At 39.7% G+C, this 27,814-nt stretch overlaps 1 protein-coding gene across 2 annotated transcripts; it reads right to left on the bottom strand.

Moving 5' to 3' along the window:
- Nucleotides 1-340: 340 nt before the first annotated feature.
- Nucleotides 341-27,650, bottom strand: mmp28 (matrix metallopeptidase 28). Of its 2 annotated transcripts, none has more exons than XM_041809304.1 (8): nt 27,391-27,650; nt 24,333-24,409; nt 22,081-22,271; nt 10,733-10,954; nt 9,418-9,663; nt 2,167-2,316; nt 1,864-2,031; nt 341-1,200 (listed from the first exon to the last, which is right to left on the bottom strand). In XM_041809304.1, exons 1-8 carry the CDS (start codon nt 27,514-27,516, stop codon nt 806-808), a joined length of 1,575 nt encoding a protein of 524 aa, XP_041665238.1. In that variant the 5' UTR covers nt 27,517-27,650; the 3' UTR covers nt 341-805. The 2 variants fall into 2 exon arrangements, with proteins under 2 accessions (XP_041665238.1, XP_041665247.1); XM_041809313.1 differs by having other exon boundaries at nt 10,733-10,951.
- Nucleotides 27,651-27,814: the final 164 nt, after the last annotated feature.

The following is a 27,814-nucleotide window of genomic DNA, read 5'->3' as shown; positions in this document are numbered from 1 at the left end:
CTGAAACCGACACTGAACTTAATGACAGCGAATCCGGGGATCGGCGCTTTAATTCATCTGTCTATGCAGCCAAGAGGCTAAAGAATGCGGCGAGGTCTCCCCCGTGCTTTGGAGAAATAATGCAGCCTCTCGCCAGCTGGATGCATACAGCAACAAGCAGGAGAGGACGTGGGCATATAGGGAGGTCCTGTGGAGGCCGTCCAGTTCCAGAGTGTGAATGGCATGACAGTGACTGGCAGCATTGTTATTTATTTTACAATAAAATAACATTTGTGATACAATTTTCAGATGTCTTTTATGTTATTGAAGGCAAAATTATGACATTCAAATCACTGTTCTGCTTGATAGACTCTCTTTCACAAAAATGCATTTTTCTCAGCTTTCTAGAAGAAAAGTGGTCTTTTTAATGAAACTAGCCTCTATTCAACTTCAGATAAATCAAGAATGGAAAAAGCTACAGAGAAACGGGTTTTCCATGATTAAATAGAGAGTTTCTTCTTTCATTTGAGCTATTTTGTGTTTTCAGAATCATAATACAATATAATCTGTGGGTCTTGAAAGATGACTCAAAATGGCCAAAAACGCTGGCACAAGCCACTTTCCATTTTATAAAAGGGCTGGCACTCAATGAGTTGAGAACATTAGTAATTTTTTTTGTATCCCTTCATGCCACAAGTTTTTAACATGTCGAGCTTGGCTCTTTTTGCAACATAAAATGTCTCTTGCTGAAACATAACAGCACCTCCACATTTCTGTATCCATCAAAACATTGCACTTTTCTAAAGCTTATAGCTCCCTCTGCTGGTCAAAGGATGTTGTTGCTCAGTGGAGCATTGCTGCAACCAATCCAGCTCAGATCTTTGGCCCACTGGCCCTCCTTGGTGACCCGCACCTTGACAGGGTCAAACCTCCAGAAGTGCTGCTCTCTGAACAGGTAGAGGCGTCCGTCTGGACGAGTCAGGGCCCCGTTGGTCCCTTGTGGCACACCGGTCCAATCTGTCAGCCTGCGGGGGTAGTACGGCTCCTGATGCAGGGTTTTGAGGTTAAGCACAGAGTAGCGGGAGCCCCTGAAGACAACCATGTGACCCAGAGGAGCATAGAAGAAGGCACAGTCAGGGTGGTGAGGTAGCCCAAGCTCACTGCTCTTCCTGGGGAAGCCAGGGTCCAGGGTGCTGTCTGTGTAGCGCCACATCCGCTTCCCTGCACACCAGTAGGCATGAAACAGTTATTAACTCGACAGACTATCCTAAATCTATAAAAACTTTAAAAAAAAAAACAAAAAAACAAAAGCATGTCATCATCTTATGATATTTGAATGAAGAAACGGCACAAATAAATCCAGGATTCAACATGTTCAGTAACAATCAGTTCAAATTTTGTTTATTCTTTAGGAGGTAAAAAGAATAATTTCTTAACAGGATTTTAAAGCAATTTTCCCTCAAAACTAGGAATAGCCATTTTGTACATCCTCTCCAGGATGATCTAAAATATGTTGGACTTTTTATGATTTTACCTGCAGCATGTACTAAAATGCCTTAATTTGCAAACAACAGTCAAAAAAGATGGAGGCTATTTAGCCAGTACAAAATAATCAAAAATGTCACAGCAAAGTCTCCAAATTTCATGGAAGGTGATCTAAACAACTGTCAGAGTAAAGAGAGTTATTGGGTAAACGGTCCTTAGCACAAAGGTGAAGAAACTTAAAACTACAACTGTCTTTAAGGAGCACTTCACTTTTCTATTTAAAATCCACAGTAAAACCTATTATAGGGACTTTAACAGATATGTGAAGTTAGGCAGTAGGTTAGGGAATGCCTTTAAAAGGAAGTGTGAGTCACATTAATGGGCTCACTGGAGCAGTACCTTTAAAAAAATACCACTTGGAGTCCAGTGGGGAGAAGGCAGCAGCCTCAATGGCCGGAGGAAGGTCAGACCAGCGCTGACGGAGAGGCATTGGGCCACTCACACCTTCTTGAACTGTTGCTGTCCAGTACATACTGCCTCGAAACACAAGCACCGTCTTGTTCTGGTCTGAAAACACATATAAAAGGGTCCGTATTTACCATGGTATGGGTTCACTCTTCAATAATAGTCTTTATTTTGAGGTAATCCAGTGACTATAGTCATATAGAAGGTGGCTTTTCCTACAATTTTATATGTTCTCACCCATAGTGATGGCATCAAAGACACCCTGGCAGTAGAGGGGCTGCCCTGCTGTCTGATGCTCATTGTGAAGCTCTGTGAACTCTGATTCCTGCAGTACGGCATGCAGAACCTGGCCTGGCAGCCTAACGGGAAGGTCACCTGATGGTTTACCTGAGAGAGGAAATAAAAGACAAAACAAATCAATCATAAATAAAACTCACCCAATGTGACAGTCGTTTTGAGTGAGCTGTTGTGTGTTAATGTGTAACTGAATAACACAGATTTAGAAACCAGAACATTGTCATTGTTTAGCATGCTGAAGTGTTCTTAAAATTGGACACTATGACTTCAAATGGATAGACAAACTGTGCTTGCTTCTCCAAAACAGGAGTCAATTAATGTTAACATTTCAATTGTCCTTCACAGGATGAGGCCGGGTAGTTGTATACAGATGGATGACCTTTTGAGCAAACACTGGAGTCCAGATAGTGAGCACACTAGAACCTAGTGCAACTTTTAGTCAGTCAGCTTGCTTTTAAGTGTAAACAGCCTCATAATACTGACTCCCACCACATGAGATCAGAAATATGAGAAGCAAAGCTGAATATAAAGGGGGAAAATGTGACAAACCGAAGAATAAAGACTAAATAGGGACGTTTTAGGCGTGATTACAGCCACTTTTCTTGTTTGCAAAGAGTTGAACAAACATTTGCGTAGGCGGAGGATAAAATCTGAACACCCAAGAACAGGAGGAAGCAGCAGGAAAAAAAAGATATACACACCACAGCGGATAACATGTGGACAGCTGCCAAATAATGTCCCCACTGTGTGTGTGTTTATGTGTGTAAGATAAGGATGTCTGACTCCTCTCTGTTTACATTCAGCACTTGATAAAGACCTATATGTAACACTGACTGGTACAAAATATTGCCATGTTAATGTAAAACAAAGTAAAAGTCCTGCATTTACCTTGATATATATCTTTCTTTAAATCCGTAGATATGATTTAAAATAAAAGTACCTATTGTGCAAGATGGTGTATTTCATATTAAGTCTGAAACATTAATATTCAGAGTGTGGTTTGGCAAAGCAATTAGAGTGTGCACCCGTTCACAGAGACTACAGTCCACGTGTTCAAGTGTGACCCTCTGACATTTACTGATGTCATCCACTACTCTCTTTTCCTGTCACTCTACATTGTCCTATCTAGTAAAGGCACAAGAAGTCCTAATAACGTCACAGCTAATTTGACCAAAAACATGCGTAGCTTGGCCGTTTAATCCAGTAAAGGAACCGTTTTTTTTTTAGATTTTTACAATATGTAGTGCCCATAATGAAAGTATCTACAGATACAGCATTCACTTTTACTGAAATGGTGTCCCACATGTAGGACTTTTGTAGTAATTATGCCTGCAAAGTGGCCATTTCTGCAGCAATACATGGCTTGGCTTTCATTAAAAGACTCCACCCAGCTTCTCTAAACTTAGCTGGAAACTATTGCTAAGTACCTTATACAACCCCATCTAAACCTCTTTAAATGCAGCTTATATTGGAGAGGATTACATTTTAAAGCAAATACATACTCTAGGACAGTAGTGGTGTAAGTACAACTCTCTCTCATTAACTGAAAATGTTGAAGTGAAGTACTTACTTGTGCTTGAGTACTTGAATTATAACTTTCTGGCATTTACATGAAAGGTCACATATTTTACCCCTTTAAGACAAGTTTATATTGGTTCCCAAAACATGCCTGTGAAGTTTGTTGCTGAAAAACAAAACTCCAGTATTTGATTTTTGCATGTCTAAAAACCCCCTCTGTTTCAGCCCTGCTCAGAATAAGCTGTTTCTGTGTCTGGCTTTGAATGTTACTGAGCCGTCTGTCTCAGAAAAGGGATGTGGCTCTCCTGATCCTCCTCTCATCTGTGAGGAGGGCGGAACTTTCTTCCAAGTGGGGAGAGGCAACCGAACCTGGGGGCGGTGCTAACTCCCTACATGACATCATGATGGGAAAATCTGAGAACGGCTTGTTTCAGCGCAAATTTTCTAAAAGGTGGAGAAAGAAAGGGAGGGAGGGAATGGATTTTTCTGATTCTTTAGGGGATTTTGGAGAGTCCAGGGGCACTTTTTTTTTTTTTACAAAAGCCTTAGAAAGTGATTTTTGCATATGTGACCTTTAACATCTTGGGATCCAAGCTTTGATTAGGTGTTCATTTTTGATAAACTGGGATAAGTATAAAAACTTAAAAATGTATTTTAACAATGTTGTTTTCAAGGAAAATTGTTTCATTTTACTGTATAACACCCATTTGCTATATCGGTGCAAAAGCATTTTTACTCACTTTTATACTTGAAAATCGTTGGTTTGATTCCCAAATCTTGCCAAGGTATGCTAAACCATAAAACAACAACCAAGTCCCAGTGTCCTCCTACAAGTACCTGCTGTTTATAAGTGTTGTATCTTGTTACTATAAATAATATTTGAAAAATTGTAATGTCATGAACTATAAACATCACCAAGCATAAATTAAAAAAGTTCATCATAAAATTGAAAGAGTTCTTTCTTCAGTTTTGTATCAAGACTGGTTGTAGAACATTCTAGTGGGAATGGCAGCCACCTTTGATGTACACTGACAGATGTAATGGACTTTTGTGACCACAAGATGGCAGAAAAAGTGTCCATGAATGAGGCTAACGGGTCTAAGTTAAGCAAAATAAAGCTTAATGGTGCAGGGAACCCAAAATTTAATATCCTAATATGAGGACGTACAGTGGTAAGAGGTTAAATACAGAAGGATGTTCCCTTCATGCTCCACATAAAGGCTCTGTGATCTAAGCTACAAGCAAAAAGGCTGTACAAAATATATAATGATGTCATACTTGAAAGTTTCTGTGCTTTAATATCAAAATCTCGTTGTATGAGGACAGCCTTATATTTTTGGTAAAACCAAAGTTATTCTTTATTGTCAGTATTGTGTCATTTTAAATCATTATTACTGTGGTTGTTCACCATTACTGGGGTATACTGTAAAGAGTTACTCTTATTCAAATATTCTACTTACACTCTTATACACCTTTAAAGGATTTTACTTGATTATTCTGATGTTAACCCACCCTTATTTATATTCCACTGAATTTCAGTGAAAAATATTACACCTTAAACTGTATTAAAGAACAAAATTATAATTGATAAAAAAAACCCTTATACACCATATGGACAAAAGTATTTTGGCACACCTGTTAAGGGTGTTTGAATCAGACCCGCTGCCACAGGCATACAAAATCAAGCACCTAGCCATGTAGTCCCCATTTGCAAACATTTATGGTACAAAATGGGTTGTTCTGAAGAGTTCAGTAACTTCAAGCATGAGTCTGATGGATGCCACCTTCGCAATGAGAGGGTTCGGGAAATTTCATCCCTGCTGGATATTCTACAGTTAACTATTAGTGATTTCATTAGAAGGTAGAAGTGTTTAGGAACAACAGCTACTCACAACTCTGAGCAAAAGACCTCCTAAAATCACAGAGCAGGGTAAATGACTGCTATGGTGCATGGTGGATAAAAGTTGCCAAAGCTCTGTTGATTCCATAGCTACAGTTCTGAACTTCACCTGGCATTAATGTGAGCACAAAAATTGTGCAGCTGGAGCTTCATGGAATGGGTTTCCATGGCTGAGCAGCTTCATGCAAGCCTCACATCATCAAGTCCAATGCCAAGCATTGGATGGAGTGGTGTAAAACACACCAACAATGGACTGTGGAGCAGTGGAAATGTGTTCTGGGGACTTAGAAATTACACTTCTCTGTTTGACAGTCAGACCCAAGTCTGGGTTTGACGGATGCTTGGCAAACACTACCTGCCTGACAACTGTGAAATTTGGTGGGGGAGGGATAATGATATGGGGCAGTTTTTCAGAGTTTGTGCTTGTCCCTTTACCTCCGGTGAAGGACAATATTAATATTTTGGCATATTGAAACATTTTGGGCAATGCTATGCTTCAAACTCTGTGGCAACAGTTTTGGGAAGGCTTTTCAACATGACTGCGCTCAAGTGCACAAAGTAAGGACTATAAAGACTTGGTTTGAGGAGTTTGGTGTGGAACAACTTGACTGGCCCGCACAGAGCTCTGACCTCAACCCAATCAAGCATTTTTGCAATGAACTGTAATGGAGATTGCAAGCCAGGCCTTCTAGTGCAGTATCAGAAACACCCCAAAATCTTACTGAAATTTTTAAGAGGAATGGAAGCTTTTATAGCTGACTGGGGGTTGCATGTCATTACCAGTCCCATACAGGAAATTATCAAGATGACTGGACAACTTTGATTTATCTCAGCTTTAGTGTAATAATGTTAGTAAAACCAATCCAATGTAAACTAAAAAAGCACTCAGAGAGCGCAGACCTCCACCATCAGCCCTATCTCCCAATAGTGAAGAATCCTTTAAAAACATTCCTGGATCCAGACAGTGATCCGGATCACTCCCAAAATGTAATTTGCCAATTACTCCCCGCCGGTAGGGTGGAGACACCGTGAGGCAAAGCATTGGCTTCACTATGTGTGAAAGTCATGGCAGAGGGTGAATATTCCTCTATTCCTCCCAGCATTGTGAGTATTCTTGCTACAATTCTTTCTCTCTGTTACGCTGCGACTCGTCTCCTCGACCAGGTGTGCATCTTTCAAACTCTATAAACTCCAAAAGTTTGGATAAGTTACTCATGTCCGCCATCTCCTGGTGTAAAGTGGTAACAGCGCAGCCCTATCTCCCAATAGTACAGGATCCTTTAAAAAAATTCCTGGATCCAGACAGTGATCCGGATCAGTCCCAAAATCTAATCAGTTCTTCCTTAAGCCATTTCTGACATTTCCTGAAAATTTCATGAAAATCTGTCCATGACTTTTTGAGTTATGTTGCTAACAAACTGACAAACTAACAAACAACAAACGAACGAACAAACCCACCCAATCACATAACCTCCTTGGCGGAGGTAATTAAGACATTCTTTGTAATTGAATATGCTTAAAGAAATAAACACCCAAAAATAAAGCTTTCTATAAAATAAATAACCAAATTGTTGGCCATTTAGATTTCAGAGGGGCCCTGGTCGGCCCTGGCTATCACTGGGACCACCCCTGGTTAGGAGAAGAATGTAACAGTGCAGTTGGACAACTTGCACTGAAGTAAGGGATCTGGAATCTTCTCAAACGCAGATGGTCATAATTAATACAAAGTACATTGTTTTAATTTATCAAATACATGAGTGCTTTCTTTAAATTAAGATGCTTTTACTACAGTTTGCCTCAGAGCAATAAGGACAACTTACTGACGTATTCAGTCTGCTTTAACTCTTCTTCTTGTCAAACCATAATGCTCACAGACAATCACACACAACCAGATACACACGCTGCCTAAAGCTCATATCTTAAAGCAGATGTAGAATTTTCACAGTGCCTACAGTGCTGTCAGTTATGGTTCTTGTCCATGTCTGTCTCTGGGGTTGCTTGACATTTACGTGGGAGCAGCTGCAGTCTGAAGAAATTACTGCCATAGGGGGGAATGCAGGTTGATAAGAAGACATGAAAGAATCATGCTGCTGTGATGACTTCCACTTGAAGTGCAGCTATAGAAACCTGGACGAGTCTGGTGAAGCAACAAAAAAGATATCTGCAAATAATCTTAGGGTAGTGCAAAGAAAAAAAAAGTGCTCTAATTGAAGTTGGAGAATAAAAAGGTCTTATTTCTGATAATTACAGGCTATTCATTTAATGGTGGTCAGTTGTATTTTCTTAAACCCAGAGTGGAAAAAGGAGGCCCCTGAGGAGAAAAGGCTGGCATACCATTTTAGGAAGCTGAGGTCAGAGTATCTCCAGAGGGTGAGCAGATGGGACTCCTCAGATGTTAAACACTGAAGATGGAACATGCCTGCAAGCTTCTGCTGAGCTGAATCTCAAGTTCAAAGCTGAATTATCCAAATGATTGTGAAACTGACCTGCAGCTTAATAACATGAAAAGTTCCTTCACTGCAGCTGTTTCAGAGCCTCCTTCGGGGTCAAAGCAGAGAAGGAAACATCTAGCACAGTGAGCATCCAAGTATCGCAAGGAGGGTCGAGCTCGTGGGTGCAGAAGCTGAGTTTAGAAATACACATTGTTATGCAAACTGCTGCAGTGATTTAGTGTCTCAGCAGCGAGTGAAAAACACACACAAGCAATGAGAGACGTCTGCACGTGTGCAAACCTGCCTCACACATGCCGGGAGGTTTGACACACTCAGTAAACAGAAACTGTTGTATCTGTCACTCACAAAGGATGTATGCTATGCTTGTAGACTCTGCAATCTACCACAACAAAACTCCCAGGTAAATACTGCATGCAGCTCTGAGAGGCTGAGTAATTGTAGAAAAATAGACGCTTCTAGGTGTGTATGTATTTGTGTGCTGTGTAGAGTGAAATCAGCCCTCCTGCCACCAAGGAAACTCACTCCATCTGCCCATGTGTGTGTTATTTTGACGTTCACATCACCTCTGCTGCCCTCTGACTAAACTTCCCCATCCCTGCAGCTAAGAAGCCATAGAACTAAATCAAATAGAACAGACTTACTACCACATAATGCCAAATGTGTTGCAGAATTAAAATAACAGAGATGAACAGCCAAACAGATCTAAAGCAACTCTAATTTTAAAATCTCTCCTAATGTTTTTCTGTCAAATGCTTTTTTATCCTTTGACTGTGAGAGCTGTTCACACACTCGGCTGTTCTACTCCCTCTCTGTCTGTGCTTGCAGCTGGTGGCCCCCGTCGCTGCCTTTCTCTAGCCTTTTCACAGCTCAGTGCCACAACTCCAGATTTAATAGGCAGCAGAGCAAAAATGACTCCACTTCTATGTTTCCTCAAAGACATAACAAGTCAGTAATTCATGTAATGGGCTCTAAGGGTTTTAATAACAGTTCATTCTAAACAGTGAACTAATTCAGCATCTTCAGCTGAGCCAGCCTGAGGCCAGACAGTGAGACATTTGTCATCTGCTCACTAAAGGGTTTTTTTTCTCTGCAATTTGAGCTTTAAACCAGAGGAGAAAGTGGTAAAAAATATCTGTGTGTGTCCCAGGAAGGTGCTACGTTTTACACCCACCCTGTCTATGGGACCACACACCTTATTTGTCATACAGGAAACTGTTGCCATGAGCCGCTCAATTTTTCATTTTGGAGTTTAAACCTAGATGCCACACAACAAATAAACAAGGGTTACAAAGGTCATAATAAAAAGTAGCATCATCTCACCATAAAGCTGCTGCACAGCGATAATGTCATCCCAGCTCAGCACCAGGCTGCGGCCCAGCTTCCTGTAGTAGGGAGACATCAGGGCATGACGGACAGGTGAGTGCTCCAGTCCCAGAGTGTGTCCTATCTCATGAGCGGTCACTATGAACAGGTTGTGTCCTTTGTGTCCGTTTAGTGTCCATCTCTCTGCAATGTCAAAGTGAGCTTCCCCACGGCGAGGCAGGAAGGCGTGAGCCAGAGTCCCTCCTGAAAGTCAAAGAGCAGGGTAAAGAGGCACATCCAGCAGTCAGTACCCTACTCAACATGTTAAAAACTTTAACTGTGTGTTGAATATGGTGACCTCTGTCTTGTAGGTAGAGATTTAAAAAAATATTATTGTGCTTTCTTTCCAGAGTCCTTCATTGGAAAAACAGGATAGAGCAAGAAACAAGGATGAGAGTGGGGAATGACATGCAGCAAAAGAGCCACAGACTGGACCCAAACCCAGGCCACCTACATGCACAAAAATTGGAAGGCATACGTATTATGCCCAGGCCTTGAAAAGTCTCCTATAGTTATGGAGAAAAATGTGGAAGAAGTTGGCGTTTTACAGTTGAGGGCCAAATTTTGGTGATTTCTGTTGATTCACAGCATCTGCATTTGAGCACGTCCTTTCATGTGCTGTTAAAATGACTAAATCATCCATGTATTCATCCATTATCTACAACGCCTATCCCATTCAGGGTTTTGGGGGGCTGGAGCCAATCCCAGCTGTCATTGGGTATACCCTGGACTGGTCACCAGTCGATCACAGGGCTGAAATGCAGATACAGTAAAAACAACGAGCCATAATTACACTCATACCTATGGACAATTAGACAGACCAATCAGCCTAATGAGCATGTCTTTGGGCGTTGTGAGGAAGTACCCAGGGAAAACCCGTGCATGAAGAACATACGAATCTCCACACAGAAAGGCCCTGTCCAACCAGAAATGGAATCAGGAACCTCCTGACTCTGAAGCTAACCAATGAGCCACCCTGCTGCCCAGATTAAAAATCAAGTAAGCTCTTAATATTGTGTAATTCAAGCCGGTGTGTATTAAACTATTGCCCTTAATCTAGTTCATTCATAGTAATCCGTTTACTGTGTCTAAATAAACATTGGCACCCCTTTAAGCTTTAATTGTTCAGGATGTTTGACTCAAGCTCTCTTTTGCCATACAGATCTAAGAATAAGTTACATACAGGTGCAGAGAATGAAAACAACCATCACATACACATGAAAAAGAAGGGCACAGTAGGGATAGCTTCAGTAAACATGCACTAGACCCTGACCTGGTCCGTCAAAGGCGTTGCTGGCTCCGTCGTTGTGGTCTCCCTCATAAAAGGCCAGCCGGATGTCTGCAGGACCTTCAGGCGCCTCCTGGAACACCAGACCTGACACATTGCTCCACAGCTGGAAGGCCGCACGTACCGCCAGCCGCACAGAGGACACAGGCAGGTGCCGAGGCCAGTTCACTATCTGGTAGGTCAAATGGCGCCTGTACCATTTCTCTGCTGGAGAACAAACACAGAAAGATGATGTCAGACAGGTAGGTTTGGTTTTGTTACGGCATGTCTTATGCACTATGTGCACTTTTCTACACAAAAACAAGGCCTACTGATAAAAAAAAAAAAAAAAAAAATATCAGCAACATATCAAAGTATGTTTACCAGTCGGCCATAGAAATTTGACTACCTATGCAATCTAACGTAACAACTATGCTATAATTCCACTTTCAGGAAGTTTATAATTTTGTTGCCATGTTCAGAAAAGTGCTACTGTAAAATTGTTAATGAAGTCAAAGTTGCTGGAGGTGGTGTACTAGAGTGTATTATATTAAAAGGCGCTCCTAATATTATGCAACTCTAATGAGGAGTGCCTAAAAAAGTTCCCCCATGGCTGCTTCATCCTCTACTTGATTTTATGCATCAATCATGGTCAATATAATCTGTTATTTTCACCAAAAACAATTTTAAAAAACTTTAATAGTTTGACTAATATCAAAGTGAAAACAGATTTCTGCAAAATATTGATTAAAAAAATGTATGAGGTAAAATATTTGACTGCTTAAATATTCACCCCCTTTATAGAGACTGACCTAATTCAACAGAGATCGAGCCAAATGCTGTTGGTAGTCTCACCACTAGTGAAACAGGCATCACTTGAGTGCAGTGAATATGTCTCAAGTCATTGTAGTATAAAGACACACCTCTGTCCAGAAGGTCCAGTCACTGGTTAATCAGTATTCCTGGCTACCATTACACCATGAAGGCAAAAGAACACTCAAAGCAACTCAGAAAAAAAGGTTATTGAAAAGTATAAGTCAGGGGATGGAGCCAAAAAAATCCAAGGCACTGAACATCTTCCAGAGTTGTGCTGGGGTGCATTATAATAAAGGGACTCCTAATATTTGATCCTCTCATGTAGGTTGGGGGAGTGGTTATAAAGGTGGTTACATTTCATTCAATTGCACTTCACCAAACCAAAAGGGAGAATAATTTATGGTAAACTGTTGTAATGGATTACTTTAGATTACACAGGAGATAATAAATAGCTGACTGGTGTTACTGCAAACAAATCCAACTAAATTTCTTTTAAAACATAATCACTGCAGGATTTTGCAACTTGTTTAATCCAACTAATCTCTCATTCTACAATTTTTGAAATCACGTCTGGTATTTGTACCAGTTTTGTTTTTGCCTTCTTAGGTAATTTTATCCTGTTTCAAACAGTTTGCATAAACTAACTATCTGGACAGGCTGTGTATTTACACGTTGTGCGTCCTTATTATAAATAAGGATGCCTAATATCCCATGTTCAGCTGCTATGTTTTGAAGTAAAGCTTCTCCACCTCTTGCTGTGGATCCAAAATGACAGGATGTAAGCCGTGTTAGCTTAGCACTGTATAAACTAACAAGCACCCTGTGCTCATATTTGACCAAACAATTTAGTCCAACACATGTCTGTGGTTTCTCAGCTAGGATATAATGACACATGAGGCAAACTTCAAAGTATCCTATTTGTTTTGGGATAGAGGGAATGAGAGGTAAAAAACCAGCTGTTCTTTCAGGTTGGAAATGCAAAGATCACACAATGTGTTAATGTAGAGACAAACTAAACACAGCAAACACTATCCCCAGAGCTAGCCAGCACAAATTCACAACAAGCAGACAGGAAACAGTCATTAGATAATATGAACCTTTGGGGAGACGCATGCTGACTGCTGAGAGTGGACAGAGCTCTAGACCACGTCTAAACAAAAAAAGAAAAAAGGTTTTGTAACTCTTCAACTAGTGCCTTAAAAAGTATTCACCCCCTTGGACATTTCACCCTTTTGTTGATTTTATAAGTCAATCGTGGTCAATATCATTTGGCTTTCTGAAAAAAAAAAAAACTTTTTGATGTCAAAGTGAAAACAGATTTCTATAAAGAAATGTCAATTACAAAAAAAACATATGAGGTAAAATATTTGACTGCATAAATATTCCACCCCTTTATAGAGACTGACCTAATTCAACAGAGATCGAGCCAAATGCTGTTGGTAGTCTCACCACTAGTGAAACAGGCATCACTTGAGTGCAGTGAATATGTCTCAAGTCATTGTAGTATGAAGACGCCTGTGTCTGGAAGGTCCAGTCACTGGTTAATCAGTATCCCTGGCTACAATTACACCATGAAGACAAAAGAATACTCCAAGCAACTCAGAGAAAAGATTATTGAAGTGTATAAGTCAGGGGATAGACACAAAAAAAATGTCAAAGCACTGAACATTTCCAGCCTGGTTGTTTGTCTCTATATGTCAGCCCTACGATTGGCTGGTGACCAGTCCAAGGTGTACCCTTCCTCACACTTGATGACAGCTGGGATAGGCCTGCCCCCATGACCCCAAATGGGATAAGCAGTATAGACAATGGATGGATGGATGAACATCTTCCAGAGTTTAGTTAAATCCATTATCAAGAAACGGAAGGAATATGGCATGTGTAAATCTGCCTAGATCAGACTGTCCTCACAAACTGAGTGATCGTGCAAGAAGGAGACTAGTGAGAGAGACCCCCAAGACACCTAAAGGCTAAAATGAATTAATCCAAATATAGGAAAATCCTGAAGGACAACATTATTCAGTCTGTAAGAGAAGTACGACTAGGGAGAAGAATTATTTTTCAGCAACACAATGACCTGAAGGATACAGCGAAACTACCCAGAAATGATTTAAAGATATCAAAGGTAATGTGCACCCACTAACTTGACAAAGGTTGATATTCATGCACTCACTTGCAGTCATTACATATCTTTATCTAACTGACATTGCTTTGTAGAAAAGGGGGTTAAAAATGGCTTTCTTCCTAATTCTGTTTCCAAAAAAAAAAAAAAAAAAAAAAAATTACACTGATCATGATAAATTTATAAAATCAATGAACGCATTATGCCCACATGCTGGTCATATGTTTGGTACATTCTTTTAATGATATACTATATGTTTATATGCATACAACAAATAAATGAATATACTAAATTAATCCCAGTGTTGTATTTATTTTTCACAGTACATACATGTTCCTGCACAAATGAAACAACTAACTGGTAATGCATACAACAAACAAACAAGTAAAAGTCCTTTAAAGGATTTCTTTTTTTCCAGTTCTTGGTAGGAGGGCGTTTGGAGGTGAGATAGAAAGCTGGGATCCAATGGAGCAAATAAGGCAGTGTACTTTCAATGAGCTGTAACAAGGAATTTATACATTTACACATACTCCTATATTCGAGCCTCCCTAGAGTGGTAAGATAACTCAAGCAAACTCACAGTTGTCAAAATATTTGAAGATGTGGTCGTAAAATGTTTGCCCAACATGGAGGTAAAATGTGAGTGGGAGGTCTCCTCACTGTAATACACAATAATGCACAAATACACAGATGAGTCTGTTTTTGAGAATGCAGGCATTTGAGTTATTCTAATACCATTTGTACTTGTTTAAATGTACACAACGAAGAGTAAAGTGAAGATAAGATTAAAAGAGGTATGTGCTACATGAGAGCTCAACAGCACCTTGGAGAGAAGAAAAAATCAGAATATCTAAAGCTATTAAGACACATGATTGGTGATGACAAAAGTGTGTGATTGTGTGAGCACACAAACAGAACTTAAGCTGCAGACTGGAATGAGAGTTACCTTGATTTGATCCTTAGCATTTAAGAATTCATGGAAGTATTTCATAAATATTAGCGATGTTGATCTGGACAGCTGAGCCATACACACATATCAGTACAGGAGTAAAAAATGGCTGATTAGCATTCACAGACAGTTCGTTATATAGGTAAGACTTTAACCCTGAATAGTAATTTCACCACCATACCAACCTGCAATGTCCCTCAAAAGTCTGATTTCATACACAGTTTCATATGCAGTCAGATTCCTAGTTAAACAGTCATTGGAGAGCACTCTTATTGTTTCCCAACCAAGCTCCATTTTTCACTCCCTGATGAACCAAACTCATGAATCTTGCTGCCACATGAGTTGTGTAAATCTGTTCTCTCAGCACAGCTCAGGCGCATTCTCTCCATCCCAGACTGCCACAGAGTAAGAGGTCCCTAAGGATGGCAAAGAAGCCAGGAAGTCAGATACACAAGACATTCCCAAACTTCCCTTATGGAAGCAATTAGCATGATGCCCTCTATAGCAGCAGTGTAAGGAGGCTGGGTTATCACACACTATGCAGTGACTGAGATGAGCTGATAGCCAACGTTATTGTTTGTGGAGGTGAAGAGGGGGGTTTTGTTTGTTACTGGTGTCAGCTTGGAGACTTAATGTTATGTTTAGCATGCAGATGTGGTCCCAATGATAATGCTAACCTGTTTATGCTTCTAGGCTTACCAACAGACATTTAAGCATTTAAAAACATTTGAAATAGCTACAATGCTGATGGGATAACCTTTGGTTTTTCAAGTGGTCATTATACAAAGTATTGGCCAGAATAAAGGATAAAGTTGACCTCAGTGTCACTTCAAAGACAACGCCTTTTGATAGTGCAAAAAAGTTGGTGTGTTGTGTAAAATGAAAATAAAGAAAAAAGAATATGATGATTTGCATATCTCTTTAACCCATATTTTATTCACAACAGAACATATACATTTCAGCATTGATAGTGCCTTTCCAGATGTGTAAACTGTCCACCATAGGCACAACTGCAACCCCATACCATCAGAGATGTAGGCTTTTGAACTCTACACTAATAACAAGCTGGATGGTCCCTCACCTCTTTAGTCCACAGGATATGGCATCTGTGGTTTCCAAAAATAGTTTCAAGTTTTGATTAATCTGACTACAGAATAGTTTTGCCTCAGTCCATTTTAAATGAGCTTTGGTATTGAGAAGACGGCACATTTGACTTCTTATTTGCATGATAAAGCTTTAACTTGCATATGTGTATGGCACAGCAAACTTTGTTGACAGACAATGATTTCTGGAAGTGTTCCTGAGCCCTTTGCAGTCATTTTTAGTGCATAATCATGTTTGTTTTGGCAGTTTCACCTGAGCCCCTGAAGGTCTCAAGTATCCAATATTGGTCTAAGAGACTGCCTCTCTAAAATGCTTCATTTATACCCAGTCATGTTGCTGGACTGTTGCAAATTTACTTGATTAGTTGCTAAATGCTCCTCCAGTTGTTTTTCATTAGTATCGCTTACTTTTCCAGTTTTTTGTTGCCCCGTCCCTACTTTTTTAAGATGTGCTGCTGCCATTAATATTTTTCATGAAATGGTAAAATCCCTCAATTTCAACATCTATAATGGTGTTTATGTTCTATCGTGAATAAAAAAGGGTTTTGGAGATTTGCAAATTATTGCATTCTGTTAATATTTACATTTTATATAGCCCAACTTTATTAGAATTGGGGTCGCAGGTTTTTTCTTTGTTCTTTCAGAACAGTGCTTTGGCTGTGACGCATTGCTGTTTCAGGTTGTTATCAGTAAAATTTACCCTTCGTTTTTAATCAGAAATATGGCTAACGTTAGCATCAAGCCAATTATTACCTCTGCCAAGGAGGTTATGTGATTGGGTGGGTTTGTTCGTTAGTTTGTTTGTTAGTTTGTTCGTTTGTTTGTTTGTCTTTTAGTTTGATAGCAACATAACTCAAAAAGTCATGGACAGATTTCCATGGAATTTTCAGGAAATGTCAGAAATGGCATAAGGAAGAACTGATTAGATTTTGGGATTGATCCAGATCACTGTCTGGATCCAGGAATTTTTTAAAGGAATTTTTTACTATTGGGAGATAGGGCTAATGGTGGAGGTCTGCGCTGTTACCACTTTACACCTGGAGATGGCGGACATGAGTAATTTCAATCCCAGCAGCATGTTTTCGGTGTATTTCTATTCAAAGTATTGGAGTTTATAGAGTTTGAAAGACGCACGCTCAGTCGAGGAGACGAGTCGGAGCGTAACAGAGAGAAAGACAGCGAACTGTAGCGAGAATACTCACAATGCTGGGAGGAATAGAGGAATACTCACCCTCTGCCATGACAGCCCAGGATTCTTCACTATTGGGAGATAGGACTTATGGAGGAGGTCTGCACTCTCTGAGTGCTTTTCTAGTTAGATAGGTAGTGTAGCAAAGTTAGCTAACTACCTAGATAACATAAAGCTTACTTGGAAGAAAGAACTAGTCATCATAGTTATAAGCTAAAGTAATGTTAGCTAATATTATCCTAAGTTTATTTCTGTAAAGTTACAGAAGCTAATTTTTCATGGTTTGGTAGTTTAACATAAAGAAATAGGTTTTACTTCCTAAGACGTTTTCCCTGAATACATAATAAATTAACATATTTAAAAGCTAACATTTGCTCACATTACATTCTTCAGTGAATTTAGCTGACATCCAAAGTTACCTAATACATTTTCAAATATATCACTTTACTTTGAATACTGGAAAATCTTCTAAATTTAACAGTAAATAGCATATTATGTTGAACATTTGTCTCAAGTGTTAAATGATCGTTTTAAGGCAAACTACAGGCACATTTGTTAAGCTGATTACAAAGTATATGTCAATACAGCATTATGACAACAAGCGTTCCCTCTGAACATGGTGAATTATCACATTAGTCCTGAGGTTAGTTTCTGTCAATTATTAAATCAACTATCTCAGCCATAGTGTAAAAATGCACTATTTCTGTAGTTTACTGGAATTGTGTTTAGTAAGTTTTTGGAAGATGTCACTGAAGTAGTTAACAGTTTCTTGGGTAGAGCAATGATCCATAAATGCACACCTCAGTAGAAACACATACACACCTATCACATTTACTGTGCTTATCTCGTACATGGGTGGTGGAATGTCAGCTCTTCAGTGGGAACCACCAGAGTCCACCACAAGTCAAGGTCTGTTTTCAGTTGCTCATGTTCACACTAAACTAAATCACATCCCAGCACAACTGAGAGCGAAGCAGCAGGCTTACTCATCTACTTGTAGTTGTAGCCTGCAGGCTGGGCTCAGCACACACAGGCAGCTGTCAAGCACAGACAGCGCAAAGAGTTAAGTGTTTAGTTGAACTGATGGATGACTCGGTTCAAAGGTAAACTGACTTTAGGGGAAAAGCACTGAACTTCAGGAGTCGAAGGATCCTAAAAGTTTAAAACACAAAGCCTGTCGGCTAACCTGTCATGCCAGATCAAGTCATATCCACTGCATGATTATATTTTACATAATGTTTTGTATAAAAGCTATGTTACACAACCTGGTACAGTCCATATTTATATGACATTTATTGTTACGGTTGACCTCAATTTATATAGCTTCATCTTCTACTCTCCCTCTGTGTGGAGACTCACTGGTACACAGAGCCCTGAGCAACGTCACTTCTCTCCCCTCCTGTTTGTCTTTTATTGCATCTGATTGGCTTCACAGAAACCCATGCTCCTACACAGACACATTAAGTCAATCGGCGCTGTTGTTAGTAGAACGGTGAGGAGAAAATACCCTCCCTTTATTCTGTGCTCTTTTATGCAGGGAGGGGACACATCACTACAGGTGGCGCATAAAACATCTTCTCTGCCAACCCCAAGCTCTGCTATATTTAATGTACCCACTTACTTGTTAAATTGTTAAAATGGAAATAAAAAGTTGATCACAAAAAAAATCTTCTCTGCCAAGACAAGCTTTCAGTGTGGCTTTCTGCTCTGGTTTTAACAAGAAATGTGGTCCTGTTCTTAGTAAACAGGCGTTCCTACAGCGACATCCAAGCTAACAGTTAACACAGCAGCAGGCCTTGGATACACTGGACAAGCCGACTGCGACAGCAATGATCAGAAACCTAAACTGAAACAGACTGGGAGTAGAGCAAAAACATCCTTTCTGCCATGGAAAGCTTTCAGTGTTGATCCCTGTGCTTTTTTTAATAAAGACATGTCCAGTTCAGACAAAACCACTGCTGCAGCTAAATCCCAGCTAATCATTCCACGAGCAGGCCTTGTACAATCATTCACAACAACTAACCCTTTCCTCACAGAACATTTTGACCCTGATAAAGTTGGAGTTTTTTTTATCAGTGGTTCTCAAACGGTGTGCCAAGGCACATCAGTGTGCCTTGAGGCAAGTCTTGTTGTGCCATAGGAATTTGTACAATCATGCTTGATTATTACCATTACAAAAAAAAACCCTAAAGATACTTTCAGATGTTTTTTTCACAGGTATTTTTGATACTTGGATATAGTTTTAGACTTCCATTATCACATAATATCAATATGTAAAAAATGTTGGCAACCCCTTTGGGAAAAAATCTGCCGGGTTTTTGGTATTTTCTAACTGTGCTTTTGTTTTATAAGTACATATTTGGGATAATTTAGTGTAAAAATGAGAAGTAACAGGTACAAAAAAGCTTTGAATTTTCTACAGCAGATTACTTTAATCAACATTGATGAATAAGGTTGACATGGCTGAAATGTATGCTTGAAATGTAAATATTAGCTTGCAATCGTATAAATTGGGTGTTCCCGAATGGTGTAACAAGGCATGTCCAGGAGTATGTTGAAAATTTGGACAACCATGCAATATGAGTACAACTACACATCAAGTAACGAAGTTAAAGAGGTGATTTAGCATGGATATAAGTATGGTGTGCCTTGAGATTTGGCTTGGTCTTAGGTGTGCCTTGGGAAAAAACATTGGAAAAATCACTGGTCTATATTACATGCTTTGATAACAAATTCATGTTTATAGTTATAAAAAGTCAGTTTTGCAGTTTTCTTCTGATATATGAGAATAACACTGATGTTCTGCTAGAGAACAAGTTTGGTCAAATGTTGAAGAGATAGTTTCCTGTGTGAACAAAATTAATCCTGGGGGGGATATAAATATGTGTTTACAACATTTTATTGATTCTTTCTTTTTTTCATTTCTTCCTCATAAACAAAAAGCTAAAGGGAGACTGGAACAGTCAGGGATTGCTTGAGTCAGAAATGGCCATAAGATACACAAGGCTCCAGACGTTGCCTTGTATGTACTGAAGTTTACTTGGTGAAGTTTTCCAGACATTTTCATGAATCTTTGGTCTGCAAGACTCATCTGGGCAGTATTTCTCCATAAATATTTACTTATTCTGTAGGACAGAGCAAACTTATGTTTAATAAAAGGCTGTGGCTACTCAGCTTACTCTAAATTGAGTTATTACATTGAATTAGTGGATATTTGAAGCCAGACGTGAAAGAGTATTGTCCCGAGGGTGTAAAAGTATCCATCATGAAAGCTGCTCTCAGTATAAAACTACAGCTACCTGTCATACGAGTCACGTCTAAGACTAGAATAATGACAATGAGTTGTTTTCCTCATTAACGACAGGCTATAATCCTTCCAAACAGTCAGTCACTCAGTGAGATATCCATTCATGTAGCAGATAAGCTATCTAGCCATTGAGATAGCTAGCCATCCAGGCAAACAAGGTAATCCAGTCAGTCAGTTATGGATGTGTTTACCAGAGGGAGCATGTCAGGTACTGACATGAAGAGGCAGCGTCAAACATCAGCCGCTGCTGCATTCTCTGAACGTTAGCCAACCTCGTCAGTGACACGAAGGAATGCAGAGGCTTCACACAATGTGAGGCTGGAAGCTCCTAGCTGCTGCTCCTGCTGCTGACACTCATTCATAAGAGTGACAAATGAGTAAGGGACACAGCAACAACAAAAGATAAAAAGTTAACATAAAACATGAAGGGGATCATATGAGAATGGATCCTGGTCCATGCACAAACTAGTATTCCACCAAATTTTACAGATACTTCTTTACATACAGAAATGTTAAACAAAAATGGAATCAAAAATATGTCACTATAAATTCAGTAGTAATGGATAATGCAATATATAGGGGGATAAAAAGTTATTTTTTATGTCCAAACACAGCCTTCTATGGTCTTACTGAAAAAATATGTGCAGTGCTTTGGTAAAAATATAATACGGATCAAGCACCAGAGGAGGTTTTAACCCTGTATAAACCAGATCTTAAAAAAAAAAAAACTGTCTCAAAACAACCTGTTTTTCACTCACTTCCCTTCTCTTCTTTGGGATGTGCCAACATAAGTACAGCTGTGTGGTTCCATGGCTTTGGGTGGAGATACCAGGAGTTATTGGCAGGAATTATCATAACTCACTGTGATCTCACAGTTTGAGTAGATTTTGAACAGACCATCAGATGTTATGTTTTCAGACAAAAGTGGACCACAAACAAAGGACAAGGCTTATTTCTTACTCCAGATATATTAAAACCTGTGCAAGAGTACAAAAAAGTGTGTTTTTCTTAATATGTCTGCTTGAAAAGACTTCTCCTATCTTCACTCGTTAAGCACAGGTATGTTTGTTAAAGTGGAGAAACTATACCTCATGGTAATTCTCTAGGATTTTCTGTAAATAACCCTAATCTAGAAGGGAAGGACCTTAAACACAATTACTTCATGCAGTCTGCAAGAAATCTGGCTGTGCTCAGCTACACTCTTAACTGTCGTTAATCCTGCGGTCTCTGACCAGTTCAGATTGCAGTGATTTGCAATCCAGTAAATGCTTTAATAGCTGTATTTTTAGCAGAAAACCTGGATCATCCCTAAAAAAGAAAGAAAGGGGTATTTGGGGAAAAATCCAAGTGATGGATAGTGCTGGTCCTGACTGCTAAAGTTTCAGGACCTTGTGAAACAGTAAACTCTTGGAAACTTCTGGGAAGCCCAGACAGCTCAAATCAATTTACAAACAAAGGAAACTATCCAGCCACAAAAATGACTTCTTTGACTTCACAGAGATACTGAACACACTTTTAAACTAGAGATGAAACGTGCTACCTAACAAATCTGAAGTCTAGGTTAAGACCCAGACCTAAAGATGACATAAAACACACATGGCTGTGTGTGATTGCAGCGAACAGCAGGAATCATCCAGACTGACACGTGCAACATCAGACACCCCACCTGCTTTAATTACAGCCCTTAGCTCCATTTAGTGCTTGAGTTTACAGAGGGGGATCCTCCCAGTTCATTGTTGCCTCTTTATGACCACTCTAGTCCATAACAGGACACACAAATATCACCTCACAACACAAGTGCTATCTTAAAACTATGCACATCTTCTCCTTTAGATACTTTAATAGAAATATGATTTCTGATACAAAACCTTTCACAGCAGAGCGCCGTCCACGGTGCCTGCCAGCAGCGCCCCTCCCAAGGAAGATGGTTTTTACTTTCTGAGCCCAGATCTGTTGGCTGCCCTCATCAGATACACCACAGCGAGGCACTGCCATCTGCCTCAGGGTGGCGCTGTCAAGCTCACCTGTGACGGGAAGCTGGGATAGCCACTGGAAGTCACTACAGAGGGAGGAAATGTTCACATTATGATCTCTTCCTGAACAGATGGTTAGTTTTTCAATGAGTACAACAATATCAGAACTGTGGGAATATAAAACTAACAGGGCAGCCTGAGACCCTTGACCTCAAAATGTTGTTCTTGTTATGTTGCTGAATAAAGATATGTTGGTTATCTGACGTACTCTAACATGAGGCTATATTAGCTTAATGGTTCCATCACCCCGATCCGACAGTGCTCATTTCCTCGAAAGATGGATTAGGATAGTTAAAGATGGCTGAATGAAGCAAAAAGCTGCCATTTTTAAAGATACATTTTTAAAGCTCCTGTAGGGAACTTTTGATGTGTTGATTTTAGCACCCCCTGTGGAAAAAGCCATAACTCTCATCCCTTTGCTGATTTTATTATGTACCTGTATCACTTTAATGGGTTGTTGAGAATTAAGAATATAATTAAGTCAAATTTATCATCAAGAATCTTTGCTGTGAAAAATAAAAACACCGACCCTGCATGAACATTTTCAAGCATTTTTGAAAAAGTCATAACCTTCTGTTCTTTGCAATATATCTTATACCGCTGAAAGCCTTTTTATTACCCTTTTAAATGGTGCCACATTTGTAAGGAACATGCAGTTGTGGGATGAGCAGCAGAGCTGAGTATGTGGGTTGCGCCAGTGCCAAAGAGCTTATTCTGCTGTTGCCATTGACTCTAATTTTGAGCTTCTGGTACCCAGGTGCTGACAATCAAGTGCCTGCGATAGAACAACTTCAATCTGGTGGTCCACAAAACCAAGATGCTGCTTTATTTGGAGTGAGTCCTAGTACCATCTTCAAAATTGAAGGCCAAGTTCCATATAACAGGGAATGTCAGATGAGACAGGACATAAAGTGGGCGTCCGAAGAAGAAGACTGTTTCCCTCACTGGAAAAATGAGGCTTGTCAACATTGGAGGCAATCTCAATACAGAGATATCCAGATGAGATTCTGCAACCTGTGGCAATCCCATATCTCCACAGTCTGGGTCTGAACTCTATCCTCCAAGCTGACAATGCTCAGGATCCATTCAGCGATCAGTGAACACTTTTGGGATCAACTTGGGCATGCTGTTGGTGCCAGAGTGACCAACACAATCACACTGGCTGACTTGCGACTAATGCTGGTTGAAGAATGAGATGCCATCTCACAGCAGTGTGTGACCAGGCTGGTGACCAGCATGAGGAGAAGGTGCCAGGCTGTTGTGGCTGTGTATCGTTGTTACACACAATACTGAGGCTCCTGTTTGTTAAATGAATACAGTAAACTGTTAGACTGCCAATATGTCTTGTTTCTTCAGACTACAATCATCCAGTCCACCAAACAAGAGTCAATGGCAGAATAAGCTGTCACGTATTGAAGATTTGGCAAACTTTTCATGGGTGCAACCCACATACTCAGCTCTGCTGCTCATCCCACAAATGCATGTTCCTTACAAATGTGGCATCATTTATAGGGACATAAATAGGCTTTCCAATACTATAAGATTTATTGCCAAGAAGCATTGTTACAACAATGAAATAATCTACCAAACACAAATGTACTTACTTTTTGTGCTAAGTTTAGATCTAATCAATTTCTTGTAGAAAGTATCCCTGGTTTTAGTTTGTCATGTGGAGTCATATGGGGTAATTAAAAGTTTTTTATCTGCCCTCCAGGAGATGAACACATCAACACTACCTATCACTTAGTCAGAGCGAAGCTCTTCACTCAGTGTGTGTTACAGTACTAGCAGTATCAGGGCCAGAGGGCGAGGTTTTTGAAATTCTTTGATGGTTCAGGCAGGGTTCAGCAGAGGTGAGGGTGTGTTTTACTGCCCTGCACTGACGTTCACCCTCAGGGGCTTCTCCTGCACCAAGCCCATCCCTGAGAAAAAAAGCTATGAACTGACAGAGCTAGAACCAACGATTTTACAATTAGTTGAAGAATAAATTCACATTAATCTAAGAGGAACTCCATGACCTGTACAAAGTGACATAAGTCTTTATTCTTTCATCATCAAATAAAAGTTTTAAAAGATGAAGCACCTACCTGAGAGCTGACTGCATCTCAGCTGCATCATGAATGTGGTTTTTATGTTTAAGGTAGCCATACTTCTCCAGAAAAACCTAAAAGTGTTATAACACAATTTACTTTAGCTTCAAAAATGTACTAGATTCATCAACAGAACAAACTGCTTTTACTAACATATTTTACATCTGTGTTCCCTCTTGCAATAAAAAAGTGCTTTTATATCAAATAAAGGAATGACTGTTTCTCAAATGAACAGAATTTGGTTAAAAAAAAAAATTCCCAGATTCATATTCCTGCCTGAGGCAAAAAGAAAAACATCATAAAATGTAACGATAATTTTAACAAGCACTGTAGCTGCTGTAGGTTGTGAATCCAAATGTATAGATATAGACCACCCACAGGACAGAAACCCCTGGAGTATCACTGACAATTCATACTTATTATTTCCGGAGAATTTTGTGCAAACACGCAAGCCCATAATACTTCTGCTTTTTATTGCCTGTAAAGTACAGTAAAAAAATGAACCAACCAGGAACATGACAACAGATGTTGCTGCATTGTGTTTTTAGATCAGCCATTTTGATGGTTTTATAAGAGGAGCATATGCAGCAGGTTTCATGTTCAGACAACAGCAGGCGCAGCTTTGATTACAGATGTGGTGGAGGTGGGATGGAAATTAAAATTGAGGAGAAGACAGATTTGAAACAGGAATGTGTTTAAAAAATATCCCTTTGTCCCATCAGAGACACTGGAACATGCCAGAGGGCTTTTTAAAATGGAGAACAAGAATTTAGTTGTGAATAAAAAAAAAGACTAAATCACACATTCTACCAGATTTAGTGAGGCAAATGTGCAGCTAAGGATGGCTGGCAAAGACAGCTTTAAATTCAACTAGTGCACTGTTAACCCTTTTGAGGGTAAAAAGTCATAAAACACGATCTGAAACAGAAAGAGTTGCATTCCCTGTAAAGAGGGACTGGTCTGCTGGAACATCACTAAATCTAACTTAAATGTTTGACCAAAATGCACCAATACGTGAGTAAATGGTCACATGCTTTTACCCACAGGTGGAGACAGTTCAAGGCTGTTGAACACAAGTAAAAGTACATTTACTTTCAAACTTTCACAGGTCAAAAAACAAAGTTTTGGTCAATAAATTACTCATGTAAAAGTTAAAAGCAAATCATTTATAGTTTTGAGTAGTGAATGTCTACTTTTGATACCTGAGGGGGTTCAACAGTAAGATGTGATCATTTCTTATTGTGTAATATATTAAGAGAATATGAATCTTCAGACTGGTTGTTTAGGCAAAATCACACCTTCATAAAAGTATGAACTAACTGGCATCAGGGCAGAACCTTGTACCTACAAAATCAGCACTTTTTCAGGGAATGGTATAAATGCTGTATTTTCCAATTAATCGAACACTGAATGGTCATAGTTAGCATCTCTTTTTGCACTTCTTATTTTTTTCTAAAAATGAAATCCCACTAACAGATTGAAAGGGTGGCCTGTTGCATTGATTTATCTTTTCTTTTTCAAGGTTTCACCCCAAATTCAGCGAAATACGGCTGATGTTTTTGGATCAAAAATTGAATCATTGTTTCCATATATGCTTCAGAATGTTGTATAATCAAACTACAGGACAGTTTTATATTGTTGACATCCTGACCTCCTCATTTTGACTTTTGTTGGGGGTTTTTTCCACTCAGAAATGGATGTTTTTTTTTAATGAAGTACAATTCTTCCCCCAAAGAACACATAGGTCAAAGCAAAATGACTACTAAAAACTACGCAACAAACAGAAAACTACACAGAAAGCTACTAACATCACCTCCATCCTTACAAGAAGTAACTATACATAGTCTTCAAAATGTTCAACCACATCAATGTATTAAATGGAAAAATAACACTTTTTGCACCATAAATGGAACAAAAGTGACAAAAGAAGCAATGTCAAAAGAAGCATGTTATTATAATTACACTTATGCATACATTTTCCTACTCAATTTTTTCCAAGACCACATGGACATTCTGTAATTTCTCTGAATTTCCCAATCTTGAAAAAAAAAAACCTCACCCATTGACAGCTGGGATATGCTCCAACCCCCCCATCCCCACCCCCCGATGGGATAAGTGGTATAGAAAAAGGATGGATCTTGAGAAAAAGACTGAAATTTACTTACTGCAAGGAAACCCCCCAAAATGTATGGCTATTCGGTCTCCATTCAGGCTTTTATACACTGTGAAGTTTTCACCGCATATTTTTTCTGGCCCACATTCGAAGCTCACTGGAAACAGCTTTGCCCCACTTTTGGGTCCCGACCCACCAGTTAAGAACCACTGGCTTATGTTTTTCTTTTGGGTAAAGTATTTGATAAAATTAAGACTTTCATTCAAATTGGCTCATTCTCAGTTTAAAAGGCAGTGTGTTACACTTTAATTTGTTGAATTTAGCATTAATATCCAGCTCTGATTGAAAAGACTTTAACTCCGTCTACAGAGATAAATAAATGCCAGGAGCATTAGTCTATGTATCGTCTTTCCACTGATCTGTAGATGATTGATCTTCAATCTTAAATCATTCAAATGTTTATTATAATAACACCAATTAATAGCGAATTATTTCAACACTTGTCGCAAGAGTGCAGGTGTACCTTACCCTTTATTTACCAAGACCCAACAACGCAACGTGAGAACACTCGGTAACTTTGATCAAACTGACAGCAGTAATGAATAACCAGACTTAGATTGATCAGCCATTTGCGTTACTGCGTAATGGTTGAAAGGAGGGATTGTGGAAGATATGAACATAGATATTTGCCCTTTCCAGAGGTAATTAACAAATGCTTCCCTTGGATGCAGTTTCTTATAGTGATCTGGCTTGTGCTCCGTCAGTCGTTCAAAAATACCGTCCTGTCAGATACCGAGCATTTGAAGAGCCCACTTGTTGAATGTTGACATTGTAGTGATTTAGCCACGGTCTTTAATCACATAATTTACTCATTAGTGGATCTTTAAGCGCCTCTTTCCTATCACACTAATTAGAAGAGTTGCTAATCTTTGACAGGATTACCTCGGGGTCCAGAACCAGCGGGGATCCTCCAGCAGTACGAGCCGTGAGCAGGGTGCTCACAGTCAGGATCCAGGCTGCTTTCATGCCGCGTGCAGCTCCACGCCTGTCCGGAGGTCTGCGGTTCATTGCGGGAAGACCTAACGATGGGCAAACGGTCTGTGCACAGCCCAGTTCTCTTCGTCAACCACCGTTTTGAGCATTGTTGGTTATTCCTTACTGTCATTGAATGAGAGCATGCTGCTGCTCGCCTAACATCTCCATCCTGCTGGGAGGAGTGACGGAGCCAACTGAGCCAGCAGGAGTATTACAGGGGGAGGGCCCAGCACCGCCCCCCTCTGTGTCTGCACGGCAGCTCAGGACTAAATACCTCCACTCTGCACATACTAATGCGCTTCATAAGATTGTTTCCTGAGGTCAAGGTGGA

This window comes from Cheilinus undulatus, linkage group 2 (assembly GCF_018320785.1).
Source record: "Cheilinus undulatus linkage group 2, ASM1832078v1, whole genome shotgun sequence".
Classification (NCBI taxonomy): domain Eukaryota; kingdom Metazoa; phylum Chordata; class Actinopteri; order Labriformes; family Labridae; genus Cheilinus; species Cheilinus undulatus.
Note: the sequence above shows the minus strand (reverse complement) of the source record. Positions and strands in the feature narration are given on the sequence as shown.